Genomic DNA, 12,702 nt, shown 5'->3' on the forward strand with positions numbered 1-12,702 from the left:
GTAGGTACGTTAGTGTCGTTTAAATACTAACTATTACGAGAACCGCACCTACATTAATATGTTTCATACTTACAAGTATACTCATAATGATATCAAGTTAATCTGAAATGTGGAATTAGCTTATTTTTTAATTACCACTAAAATCAGCTTTTTTTTTCTTAGATGGGTGGACGAGCTCACAGCCCACCTAGTGTTAAGTGGTTACTGGAGCCCATAGACATCTACAGCGCAAATGCGCCACCCACCTTGAGATATAAGTTCTAAGATCTCAGTATAGTTACAACGGCTGCCTCACCCTTCAAGCCGAAACGCATTACTGCTTCACGGCAGAAACAGGCAGGGCGGTGGTACCCACCCGCGCGTTCTCACAAGAGGTCCTACCGCTAGTAAAGGCATTGACAAATACAGACAAACATGATGTTGCAAAAAATTATAAAGTGATTATACATATAAAAAACATACATTTCTACAAAATAAAATCATTGTAGAAAGTGCAGAATATGGCAAGGCAATAATTGATTGGCTCAACGGTTGACGTCTTAGCTACCTACGTTCGAAATTAAATAAAATCATAAAGTATTTATGTCTTATCTTGACATGCATAAAACATGTAGTGTTCACATAATCAAATCAACAAATAATTCAGAAGTAGCTCGACGGTTCCATCTCACAGAAACAAATATTACATTATCAGTTTTACTACAAACCAAATAACGAAGTGACAAATGATAAAACAGTTATCAATGTGCAAACATTTTACGTAACGCCGATCCATATAGCGTTCGATGTATTTGTGTTGTGTGTGTGTTGCGACAGGCAGCCGATGCGATGTGTAGGCAGATTCGTCTCACAAGCTCGCAACAAGCTTCCATATTTACTTATCCAGTGCCAACTTACCGGTTTTCTCACGAGTGGGCCGCTACTGGTTCTTTTTCTTATGTTAATGTGACCAGCATCTATTACTGTCATCGTGGCATACAATACTTTTTTAGATTCGACTGCATATCAAAGTTACTTACAAATTATTGCATATTGTATGTATGTTTGACTATGCTACATTTTCAACTAACAATTATTAAGGAAGCAAAACGTACGAAATCATCTTTTTTTTCGGATCATTCGCATAATAATATCACGAACAAAAGACAGTTATTCAATGACTAAAGAAATCGACAGTTGTTCAATCACTAACGGTATAGAATGGAATTACAAAAACAAAAAATTATCCAAAAAGATTCAAACCAATATTCCACACTTTGTGTCACAGTTTATGTCAACTCGTTTAGTATTTTGGATAATTTAAATAGCAGGTAAATAAATTTAAACAATAAAAGTGAAATATGCGACCTTGATGTAGTGGTTTTTCCGGGTTCAGTCTGGTGCTCAACGACACGATCCGACCACCGGTCACACTGCATCTCGCTACATAAAAACATTGCTGGGAACTTATTATATTATGTAGAAAATATCTGGGACAAAGACATATAATCAACGAATTATGTTGCCAAAATATGGTACATTAAAAAAGAAGTATTTTTAATATGATCATATTAGACTATTCTAAAAATTTATGTCCAATAATTTCAAATCCAAATTTAGATTAGAGATAACGGATTACTTCGGACAAATATTGTATTGGGCAAGGGATATATTAGGTACTCACGTCACAATGAAACATACAATTTAAAATTTCTATCAATCGTAATGTGGGATATTAATGGTAACAATAGCATTAAAATTAAATCAAAAGTTCTTAGCCGTAGGCATAGCTAATGTTGTGCCCCTGGCATTACTGATGTCCATGAGCTACAGTAAATACTTACGACTACACATCAGATGGGTACTACGGTCGTCGGCCACAAAAGGCAATAAAAATAAAGAATACATTTCCAAACAAAACTCATTTACAGTTAAATTAATCTGTGCATCTTGTGTTGTAAGTTACCGAAACGATTATTTATTAAGCAAACAAAATCACTAGTGCTAAAATAATTTATTGAGTTTTAGCAATGTTTTATGAATTAAATAATGTTTAAGGCAATCACGTGGTTTAACGCAACTATTTTTTGAGTACAATGTAAGATCACAATGTTAACACAAGCCTAAGCTGAGATTAATAATTTATTATATTGATTCGGCGGTTCCACCTATCACAATTTCTTTGGAATACATTTTTTCTACTTTAGACGTGAACATTTTAATTATTACTAGAACATTGGACTACAGGAGTATCTATATTCATTTCTGCATCATCACAATCATTACAAATATCATTTTCGAGGCTTTTTTCAACGTTTCCGTCTGCAGACATTTCTGCATCAACACATTCGACATTACATGAAACTTTACCGGTATCATCATTCTCCGCAGTTTTTTCTTCATTTACTTCTGGAACTGCTTGGTTCCCTAAAACTGGGACTTCTATAGAAATTGTATCACTTTCATTTTCCTTCGAGGACTCTGGTACCTTATTTTCTTCTAGAGGTCGAAATATTTCTTGTAGTGAAGAAATTTTCTTTTCGGAAGGAATAATTCTATTCAAATAGACTAATATGTCTGATAGTGATACAATACCTATTAACATATCATCTTTGTTCACTAATAACAGTCGATGGCTTTCAGTTCTAACTATTACTTCTAAGGCCTCATATAATGTGATACTAGAACGACATTTTTGTAATTTTTCTTCCCAGTCTTTCTTCTTGGTTCTAACGTCTCCTATTGTCAATGATAAATTTGAATATAGCTTTTCACTTACTAAGTTTAATACTTCGTATTTTGCGTACACATCGATCAATGTTCCATTTTCATCCAAAATTGGAAGGGCCGAAACATCTTTATCTAGTAATAATTGAAAGGCTGCTTGTATAGTAGTGCTATCTGTCACTGAAACGATATCATCATATGTGCCTATTTTTAATTCGATCAAAGTTCTATGAAAGAACGTTAATTCAGGGAATTCATTGAGATACACGAAAAGGAACCTCAATATTCGCTTATGAGATAAAATATATAAAACATCGCCATTCGCTGGGTCAACCATTAACAATCGATGAACACGATTCTTTGTTAGTAAATTGATCGCATCATGTAGAGATTGATCAGGTGATACACTACATAATGGCTTTCTAGTGTGCCTTAATATTTTCCTCCAACTATGAAGAGTATGACTTTCCAAGTTTTCAACAGGTAAATTTTCGTTGTGTAGATGAAGTAGTATTCTAATAAAGTCTGTTACCGTAATCATACCAACGAGTAGTTTCTTACTTGCATCCCATAATGGTGCAGAACGTATCCCGTGTGATATTAAAGTAGGAAATGTCTTACGGACATAAAATTGGGTATCAAAAATTATAACTTTTGCTGATTTAGGTAACATCTCGTAACATTTATGATATTTGAAAAAATTTAACAAAAGTCTTGTTTTGTCTCTACCTCCGATAGATATTTGTACAATCGATAAATATGGATCATACTTAGGAAGCCCTCTAACTTCTCGAAATAATTGCTTGGCTTGTACAGGGTCGAGAGAAGCATATGAATTTTTATGATAAGTAGGAGACGTAGTTCCAATTGAGGAACGCCGAACTTCTTTGGAATTTTTCTTTTTCGCTGCATCTGCAGGAGTTTGATTATTTTCAGAATGCGGTTTGCTTCTGAAAATGTCCATTACCCTAGTTATAGGACTATATTTTCTCGAAGAAGCACCCGTCACGGTATGATAGTATTTTTTATGTGAATCTTTATTAGTATCGACTAAGTTTTGATCATCTTTTGAGATCTCTTGGTTTTCGGTCGTTTTTGATTGTTGTTGTTTTGATGCCTTTTTAGCATCACTTTTTCTTCTAATGCGAAATATATCAAAAATAGAACTTTTTGGACTAGATGATGTTCCGTGGAACGTTTCATATTCTTTGCTACTAGAATCTCTATCTGCACTCGAAGGTCGAGGTGTTTCTACAGAACGATCTTTAAAAATAGATCTCACATGAGGCCTTTGGGATTCAACACCTCTAGTCCCAAAATGGACTGTATGTACATTGCTTTCTGCTACACTACTGGAAGGAACCTTTTCATCAGATGTGGATAATGTCGTAACAAGAAACTTCTTCCTTTCCCCCACAATGGTTTGATTTTCATTTGGTGGTTCGACTTGATTTTTCTTCTTCTTATTTTTGTGTTTTGTTTTTCCATGTTTGGTTGGAGACTCGGTGGTGGCAGATTCATTTTCTAAAATTGGATCCATGTCCGAACTATTTGACTACTGAAGGTAAACAGCATATATTGTACCATAATCTAATAAAGCAGATAGTACAATCTGTAACAAAAGAAATAAAAAAATTAGTATCATTTAATTTATATTCTTATACTTTGTAACTATTAATAGCAAAGTAATCATTAAGACCGGTTATAGCTTATTAAGTACAAAAAGAGTTTTCGTTCGATTGAGTTCGGTATTAATCTTTGCTTTACTCTTATTAAGAACAAACACAAGTGTAATTAGAAACTATGACATCTACTACCGTACTACAACAAAATCCAACCAGAGATCGAAACCAAAACCAAACTCTAAAATACAATTATTTTGGTAAACGTTTAGTAAACCTCATTTATTATTCGATTTTTTTGGATTCCATGAAATATACTGGAACTTAATTCATACAGTGACATTGTTTGTTAAGTTACAGTTGTGGTGAACTTTGCCATTAGTACGACATTAAACCCTTAAATTGTAAAATTAATGAAAATTAATTTGAGTATTTTCATTATCCGAATCAAATTGAATGTCATATCTGTTTAATGTCTAGTATTAAGCAACGAGAACGAGTACGAGTACAAGTAATCACTAATCTAAATATTATTCACAGTTTAAATTTTCCACAGTAATGACGTAAGACACATATTTACTGGCATTACTGAGTTCTTGACTTTAAATAAAACATTAGAAATAAAGTATCAACATTTTTAATTCAATAAATCATCATTCTAGAATATGCTATCTATAGTATACCTAGTCTTTGATAATGCATAGCGTTGCCCAGCAACGCATTGCACCATTTATTGCACCAGTTTTATTAGTCGGCTACTACGTCATGTACTTTATTTCCAGTTCTAATAATCGCAACCATTTTTAGCACTGAAATGTTGATACAAGCTTTTTAGCAAACACGAAAATTAAATTTTTTTATGGTAATGCTTTTTACTTTTCCATCAAAACATTTCATTAAATCAATAGTTTTACGCAGGAATTTTACCAAATGAACTATCATGATAAGTGTTACCTAATCACTAGTAAAAATGATTACCTGATTGTATGCAGTGTGCATTTCGAACAAAAATTTAATCAGTATTTTGTAAAACTCAAATATAGGAAAAATAAAACTAGTGAGAACACGGTTTGCGCCGCTGCGCAATATATACGACAACTGCATGGGACGCCATGTTGATTGTCAAAGTTACGCGAGGGTTTATTGAACGACATCTGTCGGTGGGAGAAGTAATGTGTTGCGGGAGTTAGCGAAACTAACCAAGTAATGAACCTGATAACCCTGATAATGGTGCCATTCTTTTCCGAAAACTAATTTAATGGTCTAGGTGTTTAAGATGCGAGTTTTACTACTGAATTGCGTAAGATGGCACGGTATCTAAATTTTTGCAATAAGTTGATTTAGTCAATTCTTAGTTTTAGCATCCTAAAACGAGATACTATGAATAATTTAAATTCATTCTAAAACACTTTTAAAAAATATTCTTGGTTTGGCTTATACTTTCACCACCGGCCTGTCTACATAAGCCATTCTTCAAAATGGTACGCTTAAGATAGACAAACCAGGATAAGGTTATTGAGAGGTTTAAAATAGTATTATAAATAAGAAGGTTTAAGATAGTAAGAAGACCTTAATATTTGGGCAGAATTTTCATAGAGTATCCTTTAGTTTGATTTGAATATTAACAATACGCGTGTGCATTCAAATTCTTTACTTGCTCGTGACTTTGTTGAAAGTAGGTAGGTATATAGCAAAAATTACAGTTTTAATTACCTATGTGATTCATTTAATTCTTTATTATACATAATTTATTAGATAACCTCCCGCTCTTTATTGTGACTCGCTTAATCTGACGAGCTGTTTGAGTTGATTCAGTCACCTCCATTTATCATTCAAACCACTGCTCATCCAAGGTCTCGTCTAATAATTTTCATTTATACTATCCGACTTCGGAATAAGCTCTCATGCTTGATGTTTTTTATTTAATTTTTTTATTGCTTAGATGGGTGGACGAGCCCACAGCCCACCTGGTGTTAAGCGGTTACTGGAGCCCATAGACATCCACAGCGTAAATGCGCCACCCACCTTGAGGTATGAGTTCTAAGGTATCTCTAGTTACAACGGCTGCCCCATCCTTCAAACCGAAACGCATTACTGCTTCACGGCAGAAATAGGCAGGGTGGTGGTACCTACCCGCGCGGGCTCACAAGAGGTCCTACCACCAGTAATTACGCAAATTATAATTTTGCGGGTTTGATTTTTATGACACGATGTTATTCCTTCACCTCCGAAGTCAATCGCGAACATTTATTGAGTACGTATTTCATTAGAAAAATTGGTACCCGCCTGAGATTCGAACACCGGTGCATTGCTCAACACGAATGCACCGAACAACTTATCCTTTAGGCCATGACTTCAATACTTAAAATATCATTTCGATTATTCGTGGTGTCGATTTGTCGTAATGAGCGTAAAGGGTTGGCAACCTCAATGCGTTGATATTATAAAAACTCAAATAGTGCTGCCGAATATTTTCCGGTAAACCTATTAGAAGGCTTTTACGATACCCACGTAATTAGACGGGATGGCGTTATTCTAGACCGATGCGAAACAAGCAAAAATTAAAATTAAAATATCTCGAAACCCATAAGACTGGATTATGTGTTTTTTTTTTCAGATTGAATAACTTTCCGCATGTTTCCTTAAGTTCGACGAGATATGTACTTAGGGGGCACTCTGTTTATTTATTATTATTTGAGAATAACAAGTAAGTCCTCTGAAAAGTCTAGTCCAGTTTCTTAGCAAGAAGCTTTTACGTGACTAGGTACACCAATCGAATACCACACAAAAGGTGGTAGTGAACATAAAAAAACCTTCGTCGATATATCAATGAACGCGTTTATTAATAACAGTAACACATTCTCTTCGCTATAAACAGGTGTTTTTTTTATCATATCTCTGGATTATAATAATAATAATATTAAAGATATTATATGATAATCATTTCAATTCAATGCAGAAAAACAATTACCATTTTCTTGTGTAAGTTAGTGGTATAAAAATGATCTATAAGAATTGATACATAAAAGTTACGTAGCGTCTTGGGGGTGTTATTGGTGACGACACAAACGCCGTCTAAATTTAGGGAAATCCTTGCGCATGCGTATTATACGATTTAAAAAGTTTCGTCATCAATGAGTGACGTCACTGCAACATGGCTTGAGGGAAAACGATGACGTAGTAGAGAGGTGAAGGGCGTCGGATCGATATTTTTGCGGATAGTAATAATATTTGCTGCTCAAAGAAGCTCGCGTATGACGACATAAAAATAGAAACAGAACTGCTTCGTAATAAGGCACAGAACGACAGTGCCATATTTTTCCATCGTTATTTTAAATTTAAAAGTAGTTTGATTCAAAAAAAAATGTTAGCATACAATTCCAGTTTAACTAATGGCCAAACTAGTATTAAGTGGTTACTGAAACAAACTTCTTAAATAGTGTTAACACTTCTTGTTAAATTTTCTTTCTTGACCCATCTTTACATGATATCTAGCAATAAGCTCCGAGATGAATTAGAGATAAACAACTGATCAAACTAGAAAAGGGAGGGAGGGAGGAGTTAGGCAACAATTTTATTTAACGGTTTCAATTTCGAATCGAACATAAAAAGTACTCTTGAAATTGAGACTTATGCCCCTATGTATGCTTAAATCTTTAAAACTACGCAACGGATTATGATGCGGTTTTTTTTAATAGATAGAGTGATTAAAGAGGAAGGTTTATATGTATAATAACATCCATTAAATAGTAGAGGAATCAATAATAAATTACAGTTTCCGAAGTGAAGCGAGGGAGGGTCGCTAGTACATAATATACTGGAGTATTGACACGGATAGGTAACGGGAATTACTGACGCGTACTGTAAGATAATCCCAAAGGAATGTTATTAAACTTATTATAAATTTTAAGTTCTTGAATATACCTAGCCTCTTTCCGAAGTTATCGTTGACTGACGTAAAGTAGTATCGCAAACCCGCAGACATCACAGCGTGAATGCTGACACACTCCTTAAGGATATTTTTTTCTTTTCGGGCCGGGGGCCTTGACGGGGGGACTTGACGATCTGCAGATGTTGGGAGCAGACCGCGGGCCCAAGTTTAGGGCCCTACCACACTAAACGACTAACCTGCACTCTTACACCCGACATCCGATCTCCGGCCGGGGTCAGAACCCGGTCAGAGTAGGAGGGTTCCCGCGGTCAACGCTACAACCAGACTCGCGGCGCCACCCCAAAGACGCCCGACCGACGGGTCGTCGAGGCGATAGTCGACGACTAACGACGCCGATCTCCATGGTACCCTCCTTAAGGCTATCCCAACCTCCAAACCGAAACGCAAGAACGCGTCGCGGCAGAAAATGACTGGGTGGTGGTATCTATTCGTGCGGGCTTACATTCAGTAAATGCTGCTTGGCGTTTGATACACGGCCCAATGCGATCCATTCTCCTGTGAACCCCTTAATCGCCATTCACGACACCACACACCCCAGATCAAAGAATTTTTGAGCAAACTTACTATTATTTTTATGCTATATTGTTACATACTGGTCTGGCTTAATCTAGATAGATAACCTTTGGCGGTTGCTTATCATTTCCTATCTATCCCACTTAAATCTCAGCTAATCCTAGCATCTTGAGCTACTGATAGCGTACAGTTGCCGAACGTATACAGAACGTATTAAATTGAGTACTTATCTATGTTGATATTTTTTTTTCAATTGATACGAGTGCAGTACTTACAGCCCGAATATAATTTCATAAAAAAATCTCATTAGCACTACCTATCTCATATATTTGTAACTACGTGTAGGTACTTATGCAAAACATGTTTAAATATAGAGAGGCCCTGCTATTCATGTCTGTTCTACACGAATAAATTCCATGTATATAGCTCACATTAAATAAGAATATCAGCTGTTCATCTAGTTAATTTTTTTCAAATAATCTTATCGTACGTAACTTAAAACCGGATTTTGTGTGAACAAAAGCATTAATTAGTGTTTAATGAATTTACAATTTGACAATGACATGCGTGTTGACTGGTATGGTATTACGCGAAAACATTCAATGCGAAGGGCTAAAATTGAGACAATGTTAGAAATCAATCGTTCTATTCGTCTAAATGTAAGTAAGTACCTATACAGAGCACCTTCAAACATAACCTCAAAATGTTATACAACACCAAGATTGCTTTGCAAATCAATATCTAGGTTTAATTAAAGATACAGATAGCATACTCACACCGAGAACCATTACGATGAACTCCTCTAGCCCTGACTATTTACGAACACTTCACACACACAGTCGCATGTGCATTATGCACCCAGTTCTGACACAAGCGTCGTGACCGCGTTGATTCTTACACAGGTACTTCACTGGTTAATTATACATACGTTGTATAATGTGAGCATCGGGAAGAGAATTGATGTAGCTGATGTTTTGCCGGAGACCGCCATGCCCAATTAGTACAATTTACAATCGAGCTCTGTGTTCCAACAACGCAGTGACGGCATCGGAACAAGTTAGTCGCGTTCACTTTATAAAATTCTCTCGCGGGCGCGAACCGTCGATGCCGCTGCGTTCGCGCAACGATATGGCTCCACACACACACGCGCGAGCGTATCGCGTAGGTAAACACATGCCCAGCACACAATAAATATAGATGACGCCCTAGCTGACTGTACTACACTGACACTGGGGGAACAGGGGACGCTACTTATCGCTCTTTGTTCATTTATAAATATAATTCGTTGTGGAAAAAGTTTTTCTGTGCTAAATCTTGAACATTTTTTTTGAAGATAACTTTAAATGATATTTAATAAGAATACTTCAAAACAGTCAGCAATTCGCTAGAACATCTACCCGATGACATTTAGCAATTAAAATAATTAATTATTAGCAATTAATTTTGAAAAAATCTATTTAGACAACATTCCAGATTTAAACAGATATTGAAATCTCAATCGATGCATAAATTCTCGAGAAAAATACATAATTTATTAGTATTTCTATCAGTCAAGCAGTTATAGCAGTAATGATAATACATATTTCCTGGTTATAAGATTTGTCTTTGAGTTTTTGTTTCATATTAATTTATAGATAACCTAGTTTTAACTATTGAAATTTGCAAACGTAAAGATCACAATAGCAAAATATATATACAATTTCCGTGTCATTTAGAATTTTTATAACGAATTTCAAAAGTGGAATGCGTCACCGTATTTTTATGAATATTTCTCATGAAACAAAAGAATAGTAACATTAATTTTAACACGAATTAAGATGGCATGTGAGATTTTTTCGTTTGCATTTCGGCCATTTTTATTGTTTAGGTACGTGGGCGAGGGCACGGCCCATCTGGAGTTGAGTGGTTAGCGAATCCCATTCACATCAACAACATAAATGTCGCCAGCTACCTTGAGACAAGAATTCAAAGTCACAGTTTTATAATACAACGGCTTCACTCTTCAAACCGAAACGTATTACTACTTCACAGCAGAAATGGGTAAGGTAGTACCCGTTTCCGACTCACAAAACGTCCTGCCACCAGGAAATAACTTTAAAAAGACTTTTTTTTTTATTGCTTAGATGGGTGGACTAGCTCACAGCCCACCTGGTGTTAAGTGGTTACTGGAGCCCATAGACATCTACAACGTAAATGCGCCACCCACCTTGAGATATAAGTTCTAAGATCTCAGTATAGTTACAACGGCTGCCCCACCCTTCAAACCGAAACGCATTACTGCTTCACGGCAGAAATAGGCGGGGTGGTGGTACCCACCCGCGCGGACTCCCAAGGGGTCCTACCACCAGTAAAAAATGACTATGACTACAATATATGTTCCGTTGTTTTTCGGTAACATTGCTTTATGATTTCTAGTCTAAAACACCAACCGGAGACCATGAACTATTTTTTTTTTAACTATAATCTATCTATAGCTCACTATATAGGCTTAACATAATTTAAAAAAAACACAGCCTTTTTTTAATTACAGCTATGAACCGATTTGTTTTTTCCATAAAATCAAGCCCCTCATCAAGTTCAACTTCGTAAGCTCACATAATATCGTACGCGTAGTTCGTTTCCATTCCATTAAGCGTGAATTAATCACACCCACTTAAATATACGCTTCGTGAGTTTTAGACAATGCGAACATGTAGAACGGCCTTTTATTATTATTATTCAATATTCATTATAAATAGACAGACTGCTTAAGGCCCTCTTGAGCCCCCCGATGTGCAGCTACCGTAATCCAAAAACATCGTTGATTTCTCTGATTACTTTAAGATAACGTTGAAAGCGAAACCGTAGACAGCAGCTTGGCTATGACCGTAAACTCATCTTTCTACAAAGGAGAAAAAACTTCGTTACATAGATGAATCTGCAATGTCGATGAAACCTAAATAAAAATATTAGTGAGTATTAAATTATCAAAACAACAAAATCATAAAAGCTACTTAATTCTTAGTATGCATAGTAATTTCATTCTATATACACGTTAACATTAAAAATGTTCATTTCCTATTCTTCTGTTGATGGATATTCCTATATGAACGTATACAAGCACGCTTTAGTGTCTATAAAAACATGTTTGTCAAAACATCTTGTAAATTTTCTTCAATACCAATCACGTAACACCTTCGACAGACAAGTCTTTTGTCGATGACTCGACGATGCGACGGCATCGATTATATGTAAAATTAGAATAACTGGACGCTTGCCCGTTCTGTGAACGAAATAGTACTGGGGCATGCGACCAATCGTAACTGCCACAAATACATACGCCGAAACGGACCCGGAGATCACATGGAAGACACTAACCCCCCATCCAATCAGCCCTCTTACTCGTACACTTTTTTACTGATGGTAGGAACTCTTGTGAGTCCGCGCGGGTAGGTACCACCACCCTGCCTATTTCTGCCGTAAAGCAATAATGCGTTTCGGTTTGAAGGGTGGGGCAGCCGTTGTAACTATACTGAGATCTTAGAACTTATATTTCAAGGTGGGTGGCGTATTTACGTTGTAGATGTCTATGGGCTCCAGTAACCACTTAACACCAGGTGGGCTGTGAGCTCGTCCACCCATCTAAGCAATAAAAAATAAATAAAAATTCTATACCTTAATTTAATGACCATACGACTAGGAATTCCTACGCCCATTAATAACGAAACACACAATAAATAGCAATTCCCAATGCAGTGCCCAAACAATTAGTTTACCTGCCACAACAATTTTAAGCTGCCATAACTAAGCAAAACTATTTATACGAATGTAGTTGTTAAAGTACCGAAATTGGCATCCTAAGAAACAGTCAATCGTGGTAGCCAAACTAATAATTACTCACATGTAAATTCAAACCACTCATTTTACCAC

The 12,702-nt window shown here is 36.0% G+C and overlaps 1 protein-coding gene across 2 annotated transcripts; it reads right to left on the reverse strand.

The window, feature by feature from the left end:
• Nucleotides 1-1,978: 1,978 nt before the first annotated feature.
• Nucleotides 1,979-9,939, reverse strand: LOC114248363 (uncharacterized). 2 transcript variants are annotated; one of them, XM_028181575.2, is made up of 2 exons: nucleotides 9,570-9,939; nucleotides 1,979-4,318 (listed from the first exon to the last, which is right to left on the reverse strand). In XM_028181575.2, exon 2 carries the CDS (start codon nucleotides 4,244-4,246, stop codon nucleotides 2,198-2,200), a length of 2,049 nt encoding a protein of 682 aa, XP_028037376.2. In that variant the 5' UTR covers nucleotides 4,247-4,318; nucleotides 9,570-9,939; the 3' UTR covers nucleotides 1,979-2,197. The 2 variants fall into 2 exon arrangements, with proteins under 2 accessions (XP_028037376.2, XP_028037377.2); XM_028181576.2 differs by lacking the exon at nucleotides 9,570-9,939 and adding an exon at nucleotides 5,307-5,457.
• Between the last annotated feature and the right edge of the window lie 2,763 nt (nucleotides 9,940-12,702).

This window comes from Bombyx mandarina, chromosome 04 (genome assembly GCF_030267445.1).
Source record: "Bombyx mandarina strain Sakado chromosome 04, ASM3026744v2".
Taxonomy (NCBI): domain Eukaryota; kingdom Metazoa; phylum Arthropoda; class Insecta; order Lepidoptera; family Bombycidae; genus Bombyx; species Bombyx mandarina.

Bases quoted from the DNA above. Each gene is read 5' to 3' on its own strand.
- LOC114248363 (XM_028181575.2), bottom strand. From the start codon at position 4,246: ATGGATCCAATTTTAGAAAATGAATCTGCCACCACCGAGTCTCCAACC.